The sequence below is a fragment of the Callorhinchus milii genome, unplaced genomic scaffold (assembly GCF_018977255.1).
Source record: "Callorhinchus milii isolate IMCB2004 unplaced genomic scaffold, IMCB_Cmil_1.0 Scaffold14, whole genome shotgun sequence".
Classification (NCBI taxonomy): domain Eukaryota; kingdom Metazoa; phylum Chordata; class Chondrichthyes; order Chimaeriformes; family Callorhinchidae; genus Callorhinchus; species Callorhinchus milii.
In genome coordinates this window covers 12,255,305-12,274,738 of record NW_024704755.1, presented here as the reverse complement: position 1 = coordinate 12,274,738, position 19,434 = coordinate 12,255,305, and the positions used below count along the sequence as shown (strand labels likewise).

Below are 19,434 nucleotides of genomic sequence, written 5' to 3'. Positions count from 1 at the left end.
CACCGGATCTGGCCTCCCTCCTTGTCCCCCGAATCCTCTGCTCCACCATCGGCGGCCGTGCCTTCAGCCACTACACCCCGAAGCTCTGGAACTCCCTTCCTCACTCCCTTCGCCTCGCCCCCTCTCTTCCTGTTTTCTGGTCTCGGTTAAAGACCTTTTTTTTCGACCGCGCCTTTGGTCACCTTCTTCCCCCTGGCTCAGCCCCGGGATCCATTATTTTGAAGCACTCTGAGATGCCGTTCGGTGTGGAGAGCGCTATATAAATCTAAGTTGTTGGTTAGAGCACTCGCCTCACAAGTGAGAGACCTGGGTTTGTTTCCTGGCAGAGCGAAACCTTGAGTGAGTTTCCTTACTGATAATAATCCCTCAAGAAATAAAACAATAATTTGGTCACTTCAATCCTCGATTGTTTGTGGATTTGCTGCCACATTTCACCCACAAAATATACAGTCAATTAACTTTACAGTATATTCTGTGAAGCTCTTTGAGACATCTAGAAGATGTGAAAAGCGCTGTATCAAATGCAAGCATTATTATTGTTGAGTTTTGTGTATAATTCTCACCCATAATTACCGAAGTAAAGGATTAGGAATAATATACGGAACATGTAAATAAAAACTGCAGAAAACACTTAATTAAAAATTTTACTTTATTTTCTTTAAAATTTAGTACAGTTTAAAATATTTTGATTATGGTCTTGAGGCTAAGCACGAGGAGAATAGCCTCTTGATATTTTACCACCCTCCTTAGCTCTGAAATCTTGAAGGTAAATTTTAGCACCACAGGTAGAAGAATTGAATATGGGTTTGGGACGGTGCATGTATAGGAAGTGATCATGAAATTTACAGAAGATCCTGCAATCTGATGAGTACAAGACTTGACCCTTATTATTCAAAGGAGTCTGTCTGGTCTGAACTGTATTGTAAAAGGCACCCTCTCTACAGATTAATCTTTAAATGTTTATTATCGAACAGTTGATTTGAGAGGGCTGTAAGGGCAGTTAATATAAAACAATTGTGCTTAAGTTTTTTTTTCTAATTGCCAACTTCTTAAATTGATAGTGGGTTAATACAGAAAATTGTCATGAGATTAAAATGATTTGAATGCGTTTTTACTATGTTTATACGCAGCCTGGGCAAAGGTGTAGGTGACCCGATGATGTGAGCTAACACAACGGATGCAGAACAATGCTGCATTGTATCAAGTTCAACTGATTCATTATTCATAATGCATATACATTTTACATTTTCATTCTGTCTTTTGTGTTGTTCTGTGACTTCTGTTTCTTCAACTGTGTTTTGCCCCAATTTATTATTTAAGTGCTATGCCTGTAGGGTTCTGTGATAATCAGGGATGATCTGCTCTTCTTTAGGACTGGAAAAACACGAATGATGTTGTCTGACAAGTGCTGGCTCCTGTTGCTGCAGCAATTAATTGGTTTGGATTAAAACTTTGTTTGGAGCAAAGTTCAACAATGCTCCTCCGTGTATCATAAAACAGAAGGGATATAAACAGTGATATGTATTCTTCAGCTAACTTCAATAGTAAGTCTTATACTGGAGTCCTGTAGCTCAGTGGTTAGAGCACTCGCTTTGCAAGCGAGACACTTGGGTTCAATCCCAGGCAGAGGGCGAAACCTTGGACAAGTTTCCTTACTCCACACAGAGCCTAATAATAATCCCTCCAAAACAAACGAAAACAATAATAAATTGGTCTTTTTCAATCCACGACTGTTTGTGGGACACTGCTGTGCGCAATTGCCGTATTTCACCCACAAATATACGGTCAATTCACTTTGCAGCATATTCTGTGAAGCGCTTTGAGACGTCTAGAAACTGTGAAAAGCGCTGTATCAAATGCAAGGATTATTATTATTACACTTGTTATAGTGCATTAGCACATCATCAAAAGGCCATGAAAGTACATAACAGGATTTACTATAAAGTGTATTGACTGTTCTGGAAGTGAACATAACTAGGAACTACTTAGAGAATAACACAACTGGAACTACTTGTAATCACTTTCCTCTACCTCCATTTAGTTTACTCTCCTGGAGACTTTGACACAAGCTAGGATATAGTTCAACAGTTGCCTCAATACCTCACTTGCAGCCAACACGCACATGTAAATTTTCCAACACGTTCTTTGATAACGATTGGGATAAGGCAACACTGTTGTGTTTTTAATTCAACACTGGAGCCCAGGGGTGTTAATTGTAGTGCTACATTAAAATTGCGTTAAGCCTTTAGGCCATCAGGGAACTTTTGCATCCCCTGCCCATCAACAAAACAACATTCATAAACCACTCAAACGTCACTTCTTGTATTATTGTGTGAAGAATTCGGAAGGTTTGCAGCCCTGTTGACTTTCGTGTGTAGCCTTGGATTGTGTATACAATGTACACATTTGCTTTCAAAATACACAGTTTGCTACGCTCTACAGTAATTCCTGTGAAGCAGTTGGAATCTCAAAGATCTGATGAGGTGTTATGTGAAATGCAACGATTATTTTCAGTGATTAAAGAATAACAATCTGTTGTGCCAGCATAAGACTTGTAAAGTATAACAAGAACTCGCATTTATCGAGCTTCCTTCATGTAGGATAATATCTGGAGTCCTATAGCTCAGTGGTTAGAGCACTCGCCTTGCAAGCGAGATACCTGGGTTCAATTCCAGGCAGGGCGAAACCTTGGACAAGTTTCCTTACTCTACACGCCTAATAATAATCCCTCGAAAAAAACAAAAACCAAAATAAATTAATCATTTTCAATCCACGACTGTTTGTGGGACACTGCTGTGCACAATTGGCTGCCGCGTTTCGCCCACAAATATACAGTCAATTCACTTTACAGTATATTCTGTGAAGCTCTTTGAAACGTTGAGAAGACGTGAAAAGCACTATATTAAATGCAAGGATTATTATTATTATCTTGGCGCACTGCACAGTGTTAGGGTTGAATTCTAAGCAAGAAGGGAGGGAGAGGTCATAATAGACGTGGATGAGAGGTAGACTTTCAGGTCAGATTTAAAGAGGATGAGGCGAAGGAAGTCAGAGGCAGGGAGTTCCAGAGATTAGGGGCATAATTGTAGTGCAGAGGGGTTTGGGCAAGCCTATGTTTGCTGAGTGAAGGGGTGGGCAGAGAAGTGAGGTATGAGGACATCAGAGAGATAGGGTTGTACTCGGGCTTGAAGGAATTTATATTTCAGGGTGAGGATTTTGGAAAAATGTCAATCCATTTGGAGTTAGTGGCGTCCAATGAGGATTGGGGCATGTAGAGTCTTGTAAGTGTTGTGCAAGAAGCCATTCCATAATAATGGGTGGGACATTGGCCATTTCTGTGCTTGATGTCAAAGCTTCTCTGACATCAGCAGGTATCTGTAAGCAGGACTGGTTTACCCAGGTTTTATGGCAGATCTATTCAGAGAATCCGACGAATAGCTTCACTGAGCATCATTTCTCAGTGTGACATTCCACATGTATGTCTGAGGATAGTGGGGTACACCAAATGTGAAATTATTCAAAAAGAGGCAATGGCAGCTCAGTTCACAATCCTGCAGTGAAAGATGTACCGCAGAATAGAACTCTAGGATATTTACATCGCAAGAAGTTTCATTGCATTTGTGCTGATATATGTATCGTTTCCTTGCTCTTTCCCCATTATGTTTTAAACTCATCTAAAAAATTATTTCTGGCTACACCTTAGGCCACCTCCCCTCACCCCCGTCCCCCGGCTTCCATACCGCAAATTATTTTGAGATGTTGTCCTATGTGAAAGGCAAGATGTTATGGCCTTGGCGTCAAGAATGATTTCAGATCAAGCATTCCATATTGTAGCAACCTTCCTAGAAGAAAAAAATCTAATTCCCCCTTTCCTGCTCTCTTGGTTCAACAATCAGTGGGAGTAATCTTTTTTTACACTTATTTTCGGTCTTGAGCATGTCATCTGTTCCGCATTCCTATAATAAATACATTACGAAACAAAATGTAATTTGTTTCAAGAACAACTTAGATAGATTTCTGCTCGAAAATAATATCTCAGGGTACAAATGTATAGTTTGGGACGTGACATGTCTCGCGACTGCCAGGATGGTGGAAGGCGAACGAGATGGATCTTGGTCTTTCTCCTGGCAAATCCGAATGTTCTTATGTAAATGGGCGGAAGACTGTAGCTCAGTGGTTAGAGCAGTCGCCTCGCAAGCGAGAGACCCGGGTTCGATTCCCGGCCGGGCCGAAACCTTGGGCGAGTGTCCTCACTCCACCCGCCCGATGACAGTCCCTCAAGAAAAGAAACAAACCACAGTAAAACCGGTCACTTCAATCCACGGCTGTTTGCGGGACACCGCTGTGCCCAAACCGTCTGCCGCGTTTCGCCCCTCAAAAGATACAGCCAATTCACTTCACGGTCAGGCGCTTCGAGGCGTCTGAGACGCTGCGCCCTGTCCAGCGCCGCGGGACGTCCTCCCGGCGTGAAGAGGCGCTGTACGAGATGTGAGCGTGTTGTTGTTGTTGTCGTTGTTGTATCACAGGCAAAGGATCATCACAGGAGCACAAAAGTCACGTGGTGCCACCCACCCTCCTGGAATGTTAATAGCCTTGAGGGCGGGGGGGGGCGGGGCGTGGTGTGGGCGGGGCTCCGCATGCTAATGAGGCGCGTCGCGCGCATGCTCATTCGCGGGCGAGCGGCGGCGGCGCATGCGCACCGCCTGCCAGGGACGGGAGTCGGCGGACCGGGTCGCAGGGCGCGTGCGCGGCCGGAGGGCGGTGCCGGCGCAAGTGGCGCGAGTGGGTGGGGAGGTGTCGCCGAGGCGCGTGTGCGCGGCGGCGGTTGGTGGGCGGGAGGGAGAGAGGGAGGAGAGAGGGAAAGGAGTCCAACAGCCGACCAACCGCCGCTTTTGTTTCGTGGCCTCAGCCTCTCTCCGGACGTCGGCAAAAGCAGCAGCGCGGCGGCGGCGGCGGCGATCTCTCTCCCTCTCCACATGGGGGGCAAGAGTGGGCGGGGGTTTCGGGGTCGAGTCTCTTGAACGTTGGGGCCGCGGCGCTCGGCGACTGACCGACCGACCGACCCGACCCGACCCGGACGGTAAGAGCTCCTTTTTTTGTGTGTTGTGTGTGTAAAAAAATAAGAAAACACCGACTCGCTCGGGGTGGGGGTGGGGGGGGGTTGGAGGGACGGTCCGGTCCGCCCGGCGGCTCACCCCACCCCAGGCCCCGGCTTGGCGTCACAGTGTCAGTGTTCCTACCTCAGGGCCGGTCTGTCTGCCGCCGGTGCCGCCGGTGCCGGTGAGGCTCAGGAGGAGGAGAAGCCGCCGCCGCCGCCTTCCCTGGACTCTCACCTCGGGAAAAAAAAAAGCCTTTCAAACCGGCGCCGGGGCTCTTTGCCGACCACCGGGGAGTGAGGGGGGAGGTGGTGGTGGGGGTTTGGTTACGGTTTGAACGCAAACAACCCCACATACTCCCGTTGCTATGGCAGCCCCCGGAGTGGGCTGGTGGTGCTGGTGGTGCTGGTGGTGGGAGTGGGGGTTTCGACGCACTGATCTTTTGTGGGAGTTATGGTTGTACGTCGTGTTTTTTTTAAAAAAAAGCCTTTCCAGGGTTTAAAAAAAATATATACTTTGTCCGTCTTTTTTTTGAAGGGTGACCATAAATAAAGGCACGTCGGTGGAGGGGAGGGTGCAGTTCCCATGGGTGCCGGGCACGTCGATTTAAGTGGCTGTTATTTTATTTTAATATATATGTGTATGTTCAGGTTATTTTGCACGAGTTCCTCAGGCGGTGAGTGCCCGGGACAGCACGACGTGACTTTGACTTGGGCCGAGGAAGGTGGACACAGCGGCCCAAACGGACCCCCCGGTTCTGCTTTCACCTGATTATCTGGTCAGTGGGTGACCCGGTCAGTCACCCTGTGGTGATTGCTTAACGTGTGTCCCCCCCCACTCTTCCCCCAAAGCCTGGGTTTGTGGAGACTATTTACATGTGGAGCCGCAGTTGGAAGTTTGGACGTGTTGGCTCTTTTTGTGTGTGTGTGTGTGTGTGGTTCGCTTTCTTTTTTTTTCGCGAGAGGTGAGTGTGGATTCTTCAGCAACTGTGGCGTTCAGGGAGTTATCAGACGGACTGAAGTCCACCACTTGCGATAGTAACAGGGATCGATGTTGTAACGCGACCACATTTATTCCGATTCAGTTGCTGGAGAAACAGGATGGGCAGTGCCCTGGGGCTTCTGTGCTTGAATGAAACCCCGAATCTCTCAGTTGTGCTTTTTTTTTGAATGTATGGGAGCTCACGGTGTGACATTTTATTTATTTGATGAGAGAGAGAGAGAGGGGGGGGGGGGTGGGGGGAGCCTGATTGTGTTTGGGCTTTGGAGTTTATGTGGGGGGGAAAAAGGTGCGAAATTCAGTTCATTCCAAAAGAATAAACCGTTTCACAGAATTAAGTCTGAGTAGTTCTGTCAGAAGCTTGACTATCGTATAACGTACAGTGATCTTTCCCCATCATTAAATCACTGGTTCAATTTGTGGAGAGCACTGCCTCCGGTCTAAATTATTTCTGTATCGTGATGCCTACTGTGTGCTGATGCAGTTTGGGCAGTAAATCTCCCACAGTGTACAATAAGTACTTTTTATCTGGGGCAGTTAATGTTTGTAAGCCAAGACTAACCTAAACAGTTTATTGAAATCAATTTTCAGGTGTATCAGAGAATGTAACTGAATAATAGTCCTTACACTTGATACAAGAATTTCCCCAGCACCACAGGGAATTGCTGTAAAGAGTAGTGAATTTGTACTTATAAGCCCTCAAAACTAATTGCTGAGCTCCACAATGTGAGGTAACTAAATAAATATGCCTATAACTGAAGCACCATGGGCTAACAAAAGCATCTCAATGCTAGTTTCCACGCTGTTGTGCTGTTTGGATTAATGGGTCCGATTGGCTAGTACACCATTAGGTATCATTATGATTTAGAGATTGAACAGTAATATAAAAAAAGGCAATAGGCATTATTCATAGTTTGTATTTTAGAGAATCATTGTCGTCTCTTGTTGAATATCATAGAATCATCATAGAATTATACAGCACATAAGGAGGCCATTCAGCCCATTGTGTCTGTACCGGTGCTTTGAAAAGAGCTATCCAAATCGATTCCACTCTCCCGCTCTCTCCCCATAGCCCTGCAAACTTGCTCTCCCCAAATAATTATCTACTTCTCTCTTAAAAATTGTTATCGAATCAGCTCCACCACCCTTTGAGGCAATGTATTCCAGATGCATTATGTGCCTGGGTTTTGTACAGTAATATATCCAGCTGGAATAAGTAGATTAATTTTTGGAAATTACTATATATGCTGGTACTATTTATCATGAGTGCAGGGTGATTGGAATTTTTTCCTCAACTTTCTCGAAGGTACTGTCTCTTGCTAGAGTACGCATGGTCTCACCTTTTGTACATAGTCCAAATGTTCATTTTTCATATGCAAGTTTATCCATTGTATATACTGGAAAGCAGCTTGCTCTCTAGTTTCTATGAATAACTGCTCTGTAACTTGGCCACCAGAAGTAGCATTTCTTGGGGAGGACTCTTCCAAGTTACTTGGCCTCCGCTCAGCATCTCCCTAGTGATATGCTCAAGATAGCAACATGTGAAGAATTAGAGATGCAAACATGTTTTCGTAATGCATTGAAGCATGAAAATGCTCAACTTCTCTTTCAAGTGTGTTGAAAGTACAGAATTGGGATTAGAGTAGTTCGCTGCAGTGGAGGAACCAGCACCATCTTGGGTTTGATGAGCTTGATGGGTTTTTGTGCTTTAATTCCTATGGTTCTTGGTAAACTAGAGTAAAACAGCTCTGTATAATGCTGTAAAAATGCATTGAAGTCATTTGAATCTGGTGGTAATCTTTTGGTACAGAAGGAGGCAAGAGTGATGTTACCTGAGACATTTAACATGCATGTAACATGAGGTTGTGAATGTTTCCCCGATCTAATTGTACCATTTGGAACCACACAAATTGTAATTTGCTCCAAGAATGAGATTTTTAAAAATCAATTTTGATATCTATTATTTTAGTTATATAATCCAAATATTGAAATTTGGGGCAAATACCAGTGTGTATCAGAATTCAGTCTCCTTAAAACCTTTTATTTTGTCTTTACAGCATGCACAGAATTACAGCCTGTTCTGAGTGTCTCCAGATGAGTTGCTGCTTCATTTTACCTATGAAGGCTGGTTGCTGATAGAAAGGGACTGTTTGGAAAATGCTCCCGGGTGTAGGTGTGTTTGGGACAGGTAGCACTGCGCGGGTCTTGGTACCTCTGTTGCGAGCAGAAGGCTTCACTATCGAGGCACTCTGGGGAAGAACAGAGGAAGAAGCCAAGCAGCTGGCAGAGGAAATGAACATTTCCTTCTACACAAGCCGGACTGATGATGTTTTGCTCCATCAGGATGTGGATCTTGTCTGCATCAATATACCACCCCCTCTCACACGCCAGATTGCTGTCAAAGCACTAGGTACGGTATTTCCTTTCTAATTACTGTAAGAAAGCTTTTGATGTAACAGTGATATACTTTTATGGTGAAGGCTTTAAGGGAACCTCACTGCAATGCTGCTCTTCTACCATTTTGTGTGTAAAGTGTTTGAAAAGAAATGCAGTAAATTATTTAAGTGGTTATATTTTTATAAAGAGTCTATTTTTCTCCATTCCTCTGATGGGATCTTACCCCTTTCTTGACCATTGTGACAAGCAAATGATATGGTACTTTGCTCTTGTCTTGGCAGAATTACATACTATCTTGTTCTTAGGATGTGTGTATAAGAAGCCTAGATAACTAACTTTTGATTTTCTCTATCTTTACTCCTTTTCCCCCCACCCCATCTATGGGTAAGAATCTGACATGCTATTCCTTTCCTGGTGAAATCTAATTTGCACAGTACAAGCAACCCCAAATTCTGCTGCTTTGATGGCACAAAACATTTGATAATTAGTGATCACCAATGGTCCAGATTATGGTAGGAAATGTTGCAATGTGCTTTCGCTTCTTCTGCAGTTCTTTTTAGTTGTGGTATATTGTTATCAAACAATTATCCATTAGGTTGTTGCTGCTCTAGGCATGATCATTCTTGCAAAGAAGCTGATTTGTGCTGGGTTACAGTTTCACAGTACTTTGCCCAATTGTTTTTATTCTTCCAGCCCAGGAGATGCTGAGTGCAGTTGCCGTGCTCCAATTAGTGCTCTGGCTAAAATCAGTAAATTCAGCACTGAATAAGACTCAAAGTTGCAGCCTTCTAATCTTTATTGTTTAGTACATTTACCCAGTACATCATTAGGGGAGTATAAAGTATCGTACGGTATATAGTAAAGTCTTATTACAAAGACTACTGTATACCGCAACAAGATTAGATTTTAATTCCTGGTGTGAAATTTGTTGCATTGCATAAACACCAGGATAATGTGCTTTAGCTCCCGACTGTCAAACTGCAATTCTTAGGTTTGTCCTGGATTATTGTAGTTTTCACAATCTATCTAAAAACAGTTCTGAATCATTAAATGTTTGCAAAGTTGGCATGTTCACTTGAATTGCTGGTGAACAATAGGGCATAAAAATGAGCATACATGCTTTTAGAGCCCAATGGAAAGTTAATTTTAAACAAATATGCTTTTAAAATAAATCACAGCTATGAAGTATTAGCTAAGAGGTGGTATAGCAGCTTGAAGTGTATTTAAACACTTTCCTGAGTCTCCAGCAGTAATTGTTTCCTTGATTAGACTCAGCAATAATTCAGCTTCCTTGAATAGGTTCCAGGAATGATTCCGTTTCTTTGAGTAGATTTTAAGTAGTTGCGTGCCTTTCATGTGTGCACATGAAGCTTTAATGGCAGCTAGTAAAATACTGTACCCTCAAAAGCTTTTTACTGATGGATTTCTGCCTGGCATTTTGTAAAAGTGAAATTTTATGAAGGGTCCAAAACACTGACTGTCCACTGCCTTGGGACGTCCTCCCGATTTAAAAGGTGCTATACAAATGTAATTTTGTTTTTGATATTGCATGCACTTGTACATAACTCAAACTCCCAGTTTGGAGATTAAAAAGACATGTATATAAGGCAATTCAATATCTGATTTTACTGCATTGATGTTCAAATTACCTTTTTTTTAAATTCAACATTCTAACCCCGCAGCACTGCTTTCGGCTTCACATTTTCTTTCTGGACCTTTGTCAAAATAAGCCTTTCCATGAGGTTATCACAATGAGGTTATTCTCGTGTTATCTTATGTATATTAATGCCTGGAACAGTATGGATGACTGCCTGCCAAGAACTAGCCTGTTTTGTGTGTTTTTTTAATCTTTGCCTTATTTTCAGATGGCATAACTGAGGAGCTTGACATTTTCCAGAAGGGTTAATAAAGATGTATCTGTTCTGCCTATTCTCCGGCTTCCGGTGGCCTTGCAGATTGAATAATTGAGGCAAATCTTTTGTGACAGTTTTGATGTCAAGTGGATGTTTAAACTACAAGAATCAAATTGAGTGGGGTTGGTTGTGGGAGACTTGTGCTCTGAAGAACTCCTATGGAGACCTAGATTCTCAAGAATGAAAACATTGTATTTTTTTGGCCATTTTCCTTTCCCATCTGCTCCTGAAATTGGTGACTCTTCAAGGGTGCTGGTATCCTGCTGGTTCAAATAGTTTTCTTTCATGTATAAGTATAGATACTGAGTTTCAGCTGGACCAGATTATGGTCTTTACCCAACAGGTATGCTTTCTAGGTAATGCTAGGAAACAATATCACCTCTGGTACAGTGTCAATTGTCAGTGTTGTCCTAGCTAAGATCAGCCAATAACACAGATTGGTATTTGTAACCTCCTGGGCTGCAAGATTGGTGATCATTTAATTTTGGAGGGATTGGAAGTGATATCTAAGGTTCTTCTGGGAGGAGTAGATATGCATGTGTGGGGTTCATACAGCTATGTATTCTCTCTTAGCCCTATTGAGGGTACCTGCAACCATAGAAACTCTGACCTAACTGCTGCCCTACTTTATAGCATCCAAACTGCAGATAAAATTATGGTGGGAGATGACAACTAAATGGTAAGTTTCAATATTCAGAAAAATAAAGTGAACCTGGAATATGTCAAACATAAGTCAAGTGTGATGTAAAAAGTTGTTGGATATGAACCTCATTCTGCATGTAGAATGCTATATAATTTGACTATTGCCTGTGCATTTTGAAATCTCCTTCGCTTTTGGAACAAAGATTACATTCAACAACTTGCTAAATCGTATCCACCACTTCCCCTGAATGTCTGGCTGGTATATTTTTGTAGAATTGTTGCTTGTTGAGGCAAAAGCAGTAAACTTTATATAGAATGGTAGCTTGTTAATCAGGCGAAGTGAAGCTATAGAGCTTACATTCTACTGCAAATGACCACACTTCTATTGTCTCCTCTCTGGGGCTCCCGTTGGAATGAAGTTAAGCAGTCTTGCTTCTTGGCCAACCTGTTGTGAGTTTACTGCTAAGTTGGGGCAATCACCAGGCACAAAACTGTAGTAACAAGGCACACCCTGAATATAAAAGAGCAGTACAGTCACATGAAAGCATAATGTTGTGCCCATGCATACTAAAAACAGGTGCTGAGCAGCGTGCAATGTTTTTAAATCTGATTTGTTCATGAATGGATTGAAAAACTCCAGTAAGTTAATCAGTTCTTTATTTGACATGGACTTTATTAATATTAACTATTAATATTTGTCTCTTCTGCTGCCACATCCAAATGATTAAATCTGTTATTTCCTTTTAAGATAAGTGTTCTAGCCAAGTTAATAGTTTTATGTAAAGTCTGAAGTAGAAGTGCAGCTGATGAGCACAGTTCAGAGGTGCTTTGGGATTTTTTTTGAAAAATGGTCTCCAGTGTTTGTTATGAAGATTAAAACTCGGGTGTGATAAATAATAAAAATACAAAAGTCCCAAGTAGGAGATCTGTGGGGAAAATGTATATTTGTATGGTCTGGGGAGAGCTTCAAATCAAATTTAGCTGTAGTGACTGTGGTGTTACAATAACTGCTACAACAGGTAAATCTCCACAAAGGACTGGGAATTAATCTTTCACAATTAATATGCATTAACATTAATCTGTGTTTATCCAAATGAGTAAGCTTTGCTAACTGTTCCCTTACACCCTCTAAAAATCTAGAGCATAGTTCTCTATGTTGAACTATCTAAGAATTTGATCCGGTTGCAGGCATTAGACTTGAACTCCTTGAACATATTCAAGACTGAGATAGATAGATTTCTTATTGCAAAAGGGATTAAGGGATATGGGGATAAGGCAGGGTCAGGTTATTAGCTGGAGTCAGATTAGAAGATCAGCCATAATTGAATGGTGGGGCAGGCTCGAAGGGCCGAATGGCCTACTCCCGCTCCTACCTGTTATGTTATCTCTGATGTCTGTTCTACCAGGACATGGTTCCTGTTCCAAAGGGTGGCGATCAACCATCTCATAAGCAAAAATGTCAAAGCCAGGGTTGCCAACAATTTTTTCAACTCTTCCTGGTTTTTCAAGTTTTTAATCAGATCACTTGGACCACTTTGGTAATGGGTAACAGTTGATATCTAAGTTGAAACCTTATTGTTGATCCCTCCAGGATAGGTGTAGTCTGAAGGCTTTTTCCTGTTGTTCAGCTATTGTCGGATGCACATCTGTGAGGAAGGAATGTGACGCTTGCTAACTTCTTGTGATAATTAACTCCAGTTTCCTGGCAGACCCAATTCCTGTACAAAGTGATGGTGGCATTTAAGTTTTCTAAATTCCCAAAGCTTGCCTCTCACTTGTCCATATAGACTTTTGGCTTGCAGTGTAATGGAGTCAGTAAATTGAAGGTAAATAATGTTGTGCAATTACAATATTGTAACCAGGAATAGAACCATCGGATTGAGCAACGTAGGTATATAGGAGTCCTGTAGCTCAGTGGTCAGAGCACTCGTCTCGCAAGCGAGAGACCTGGGTTCGATTCTTGGCAGGGTGAAATCTTGGGCAAGATTCCTTACTCCACACGCCTGATAATAATCCCTCAAGAAAAAAAAACAATAATAATTTGGTCACTTAATCCACAACTGTTTGTGGGACACTGCTGTGCGCAATTGGCTGCTGTGTTTCACCTACAAAATGTACAGTCAATTCACTTTACAGTATATTCTGTGAACTGCTTTGAGACATCTAGAAGATGTGAAAAGCACAATATCAGATGCAAGTATTATTATAATGGTATGTCTGATCTATCGCTAGCAAAAAAGTAATGACAAAAGAAAAATGGTGCTATAAATAAAATTGAATTAGACTGTACAGGAAATCTTTTAAAAGGTACTATGTGATTTCACTTATGTTTCTGTTCAGATTTGTTCGCAAAAACAATAATCCTGTTAGATTGATGGATTCATAGAATCATCATAGTATTATACAGCAAAGAAGGAAGGCCATTCGGCCCACTGTGTCTGTGCCGTCTCTTTGAAAAGAGCTATCCAATTGAATCCCATTCCCCCACTTTCTCCCCATAGCCCTGCAAACTTGTCCTCCCCAAATAATTATCTACTTCTCTCTTAAAAGTTGTTATCGAATCGGCTTCCACCACCCTTTCAGGCAATGCATTCCAGATCTGAACAACTTGAACAATTCTAATTTATTGTTAGGAATCAAGATCCTTGGTGAAGGGACACAGGCAGAAGTGCAGTACCAAAAATAAGACTAATCCTGACATTTGATTTAGTGTCTTATCACATCTTTGAGACATCTCAAAGCGCTTCACAGAATATACTGTAAAGTGAATTCAATGTATATTTTGTGTGGGTGAAACCAACATGAAGAGCAACAGTAAAATCACTTGTGTTGTGGTCAATTTAAGCAAGTTTAAGAAAATGTTTCAAATGTAGAGATCCTGGGATTGAGTGAGTTAGTAGAAGATGGGGGTAGTGAGTGTTAATTTCAATATAGGAGGAGAAAGATAATCTTGCCAACATACTTGAAAGGATCAAGAAATAAAACTTCAGAGGAGCAATGATCATAGCCTCAACCATAAAATCTACTATACATAAAGTGAGAGATTTGTTTTTACAAGAGATATGATGCTTTATAACATTTCAATGTTTCTGTTAAATTTTCTCCCCTCTCCTGAAGGTGTTTGCTCCTTTTACCACTTGGAGTACAATCCCAGGTGCTAGCTTGTTTCAGTACCTCATCAAAGTGGTCATTGCTTTAGTGTGAACCTGACGGTGAATGTTAACGGGCTCTTATACCGCAGGGATCTTATAGTGGAGTTCGATTCTATCCCCTGATGTTCACACTCGCACACCTTCCGGCAGGAAGACTGGCACCTGTGAACCCATAATCCCAACAGGAAGAAACAGGAATCTAAATGCCTTCGGGAGAAGAGAAAATTGACAGGGGAGAGAAAAACCTTGCTTTATTGTCTGTTTTATTTAATTAAGTTTTGTCCTCCCCCAGGTATTGGGAAGAATGTTATCTGTGAGAAAGCAGCTACTTCAGTCGATGCCTTTAAAATGGTGACAGCGGCTCGTTACTATCCCAAACTCATGAGCATTGTGGGTAATGTGCTGCGTTTCCTGCCTGCATTTATCAAGATGAAGCAGCTGATTGACGAAGGTTATATTGGCAATGTAATGATCTGTGACGTACGTGTATATTGGGGCAGCCTCCTCAGCAACAAGTACAACTGGATCTGTGATGAACTGATGGGCGGTGGTGGACTTCACACGATGGGCACCTATATTGTGGACCTCCTGACTCACTTGACCAATCGTCGGGCCGAGAAGGTCCACGGGCTCCTGCAAACCTTTGTCAAACAGAGCGATAACATCAACGGGATCCGACATGTCACCAGTGACGATTTCTGCTTCTTCCAGATGCTGATGAAAGGTGGTGTCTGTAGCACAGTTACGCTTAATTTTAACATGCCTGGCTCGTTTGTCCACGAGGTCATGGTTGTGGGATCATCCGGACGTCTGGTTGCTCGAGGCGCAGACCTGTACGGGCAGAAGAATACTTCCTTCCAAGAAGAATTGCTGCTTGTCGATACCATGGCAGTAAGCACCGCTGGGCTGCTGGAGAAAGCTTTCAGCGAGATCCCCCTCTTGTATTTGAAAGGAATCGTTTACATGGTGCAAGCCTTAAGCAAGTCCTTTCAGGATCAGGAGGACCGTCGCACGTGGGATGGCAATCCCGTCTCCATGGCTGCCTGTTTTGAAGACGGGCTGTACATGCAAAGCGTTGTGGATGCTATTAAGAGATCGAGCCGATCTGGAGAGTGGGAGGTTATTGCAGTAATGACGGAAGAACCCGATTCCAATCAGAATCTATGTGAGGCCTTGCACCGTAACAACCTGTGATGCAGGAAATATCTCACCAAAAACTGAACTTTTTATTTTTTTGGAAGTTGTTGTCCTTAAAGTACCAAAAAAGTTCAGGTTAATTTTGCAACTGCATCAGGGGTTTATTTAAGGTGTTTGTTCTTACTCTAGAATTCACTGATTTTTAGCTTCAGCACATAGAGCTGAAAAGATGAGATCAAGTGGGTCAGAGGACCTTATTTATCTGTACCTCTCTGTGAACTATGTGAAAATACCCCGTCCAGGCCTCTTGGCATTCGTTTTGAGATTTTTAATATGAATTATGTCTGCTGTTCACACAGCTGTTTTATTTTCAGCTTGTAGAATGTCCAATAGTAGCTGACACCAAGGTGAGAACAATGGAGGAGGCCTGAAAGTGGTGAGCACTTTGTTCCTAAAATAACTATGAATAAAGCTGGTCTATTCAGCACTTGCCCTTACCTTATGCATTGGTTGTAAGTGGAAATGCTGTTGAGACTGTAAGTCAAATTCCTGGTGGCTAGATTGGCCATTGAGTGTAAATCCTGTACTGCTCAGTCATACACTGTTGCCTTTATGTAGACTTCAATTCATTCAAACACAAAAGAATCCTAACATAGGTTGAGCTAATTTCTCTCATTCTATTGAAATCCAAATGCTGCATTAATTGACTTGTCTGAAATATTTATATAAACCTATGTTTAAATCCACTTGCCTGCATGCAAGTGATGACAGCCTTAGGTGAGTTGTGGGTTGTAATTGTGACTTGGCAGTCTGATTATGTAGTATGTTTGAGAGGGGCTGGCAATAGCCCAATTTTTTCCACTTTTAGAATAGCAGTTGTGTGAAAATTCTCATGCAATGAAATCTTTACATTTCCCAGGCTTTCTTTTGATAGCTTTGATTAGAGAAGGTGGGCTGTGTAATCTGTGGTAGCTGTGATGATCCACTGAGATAGAAAAAGGTAGCAATTTATGGGTACCAGACTCTTTGTGATGTCTCCTCGCTCCCTTTCCTTAATATATACCATGGATATCTATGCATATTCATACATGCATATCCATATCAAACCCTACTTTTCTTTTTTTAAAGTTCTGATGCTCTGTGTGGTCTTGCTCTCATGGCATAACTGAATGTGATTATTCACTACAGTCAATGATCTATGATACTATGTGAAATAATTTGCAATCATTGTTTTGAATGGCAAGCGCTTTGTTTAAGTCCTTTGCAAGTCAACTGTTGACTTGTTTGCTGAAAGTTGTTTTTATAAACCACATGAGTTGGTTTTACTTTGACACTTAATATGTCTTGAGCAGTCACACTAATAAGGTGGGGGAAGAAAGAAACACAGTTTTTCTTTTTTGTTTCATTTCAATGTTTACTAAATAGCAGATCACTTCAAGCAAAACTGCCCAGTATTTGCTTTATGTAGTAAAACTCATGATGAGGGCAGAACTGCACTGGGGGGAAGGGGGAGATTAGGCTCTTAGCAATTCCAGCCTAAGGTAACATGTTTGTGTGTTAATTTGCAAGAGGAATGCTGTGGTTTATGATTCATTAGAAATTATAAAGAAGCTATATTTTTTTTCTAGTTCCGTTAAGTCATTCAGTGTCCATTGTATTTGAAGTCGCATTGCAAAAATGGCTGGGATGTTTTTGTATTGTACTCCATTTGTTTTATGTTTTATAATGTTAGTAATGTGCTTAAAAACAAGTTAGGGTATTGTAATGATCATTCAAACAGTTTTATGGACCCACAGGTCTGTCTTGTTTTTAATATATCAAGTTGCATATTTTTCTGTAGTTGTTAAAAAAAGAAAAAAAAAATTCAATCTCTTTGTGTATGTTGACTGGAAGAATGGATATTTATTACAGTCTTGGGTGATTTTATTCAAACTGCTTTAATTTACATAAACAGTTTAAGTTGGGATGTTAGTGTTCAAATACACAGCTGGATTATTTCATTGAAAGTCACACAAACTGTATAAATAATTGATCAACAATAGATATTTATTTTTGGTTATAAATTCAGATCTATGGGTTATTTATATTGAGGCTCATTTGTTTTTTTCTTTTGATGGGAACTGAAGCATTAAATCTGAGGTAGATTTTATTTTGAGCATTTCAAACGGGGAATGTTTATTTAAAAATATTTTTCTGTAATTGTACTTGTAGTATTCTGGTAATATATACAGGGTTTGGGGAGATAGATTTGTGTCCGTATTACGTACTTTGTGTTTTACCTGTATAGATTTTCTATACAAAGAATAATAATACTTTGGTATTCTAATGGATAATGGAGGCACAGGCTAATTGTGCTTCGGACATAGACTTTTGATGTCCTTTTTAAAAAAAAAAACAAAAGGTAGTATTCAAGCAGTACAAACAAAATTTGGAACTAAACACTGAATTAATACCTATCAGCATCTCTAATGCTGTATTTTTCTGCATCTAAGAACCCTAGGCTCCACTGTACTTCAGAAATATTAAGTGCTCCAGGTTCTAGCATGTTGGTTAAAACTCTTGTTGGGAATGTTTCTGAGCCAGATTAATTATTGCTGTCAGAAATAAAACCATTGATGTATTTTTAAATTGTTTTCTGTGTGGTGGTTAATGTAACTGTCATGTGATAATTGCAAGAATGTGATGTGCAACCTATTTCCCGGCACTATTCATTTGATGATTTCATCATCCAATATGTGCTCATATGTGGTTTACCAATCATACGAAATGTGACCTCTAGAATACTGGGATACCCCAAAGGTCACCTATCACCAGTGAGATACCATTTTCATGACGTGTAACTGTCTCAAGTTGTTTCACATCACCTAGTTTTGTGCTGATGCTGCTGCTTTCTTCTACAGCCAAATCCGGAGGGCTAAACTCATCACAAAAAATTAAAAATCCTCAGAAATCGCAAACTACAGCCTCTGAAATCCCCACAATTAATCCTAAACAATTACACCAACCAAATAGCTACAACTTCATTATTACACAATACATTAGCAGTGGTTAAAGTTGGATTTTGAGAGAAATACTCCAACCCTGTTTATTCTGCTATTAATATTCTTTGAATATTATACTGTAATCTTCATTCAATGTTAATCTGTGCAAAGATATTCGCAGATGTTATTCCAAACATTTCTCTTCCTCACACACTGAGCAAATAAAAACTTCATATTTACACAGTGATGCAGCATGGAAACGGGTCATTCGTCCTAACCTGTGTATAAACCAGTGTTTATAAACCCTGCTATACCCAGATTTTCTCTTCTCCATATATGCATTGTGTTTTCTCTTAATTGATGCTATTTGGTTCCATGTTTGGATGTAAAATCCAAATTTCATATTTGTATAATCAAATGCTTACTTGAGTATAGTATTGTTTCAAAGTACTGTATCAAACGTTTGGTACTTTATCTTACACGTTTTCACAGCGAGTTTTGTTTTGTGGATACTTCACATCAAACTTTTTTAACAATGAGAAACCATCTGTTTGTGTGGCCAGTTTGAGTTGTTCACCATTTGTTTGCACATAATAGGGTGAGGACAGAATTGGGTTCAACTGTGATTTTTCTCTCACTCCTTTCTCCAGTTAACTAGCCTGCCAATGCTTGCTCACATGATAAATATGATTATTTGAGCCAGTGAGCAAACAGCATTGGATCTGTATCCAAGCAAGGACTTGGCACCCTTAAATAAGTGGCATAGAGGGGAGGAGATTTTTTTTTTTTGAACCTTTTTTTTGGTGGGGTGGTCCTGAACCTGCACATTTGTCTACACTCCTTACATAGGCACGCTAGACTTCACTGCCTGCAACAGTTTATAGTGGTCTCCCATAGAGCTTTTGAAATGAAAGTTAATATTACTGGGACCAGGATTGAACCTGCACAGCAACTAGATGTCAACCTGGCTCAATTATTAGCATTCTCATCTCTGAGTCAGAGGGTTGGTTGTTCAAGCTCCACGTCTGAACTATGAACTTGTGTAGTCTGGGCTGACACATCAATACAGTGCTGGTGAGGTGCCACGTTGTTGGAGGTGCTATTTTTGGATGAGGTG

The 19,434-nt window shown here is 41.2% G+C and overlaps 1 protein-coding gene across 1 annotated transcript; it reads left to right on the top strand.

Moving 5' to 3' along the window:
* Positions 1 to 4,968: 4,968 nt before the first annotated feature.
* Positions 4,969 to 17,964, top strand: LOC103176126 (glucose-fructose oxidoreductase domain-containing protein 2). The gene is made up of 3 exons (XM_007889520.2): positions 4,969 to 5,080; positions 8,153 to 8,505; positions 14,492 to 17,964. The coding sequence occupies exons 2-3, from the start codon at positions 8,253 to 8,255 to the stop codon at positions 15,391 to 15,393; spliced, it is 1,155 nt and encodes a 384-aa protein (XP_007887711.1). The 5' UTR covers positions 4,969 to 5,080; positions 8,153 to 8,252; the 3' UTR covers positions 15,394 to 17,964.
* The last annotated feature ends 1,470 nt before the right edge of the window (positions 17,965 to 19,434 follow it).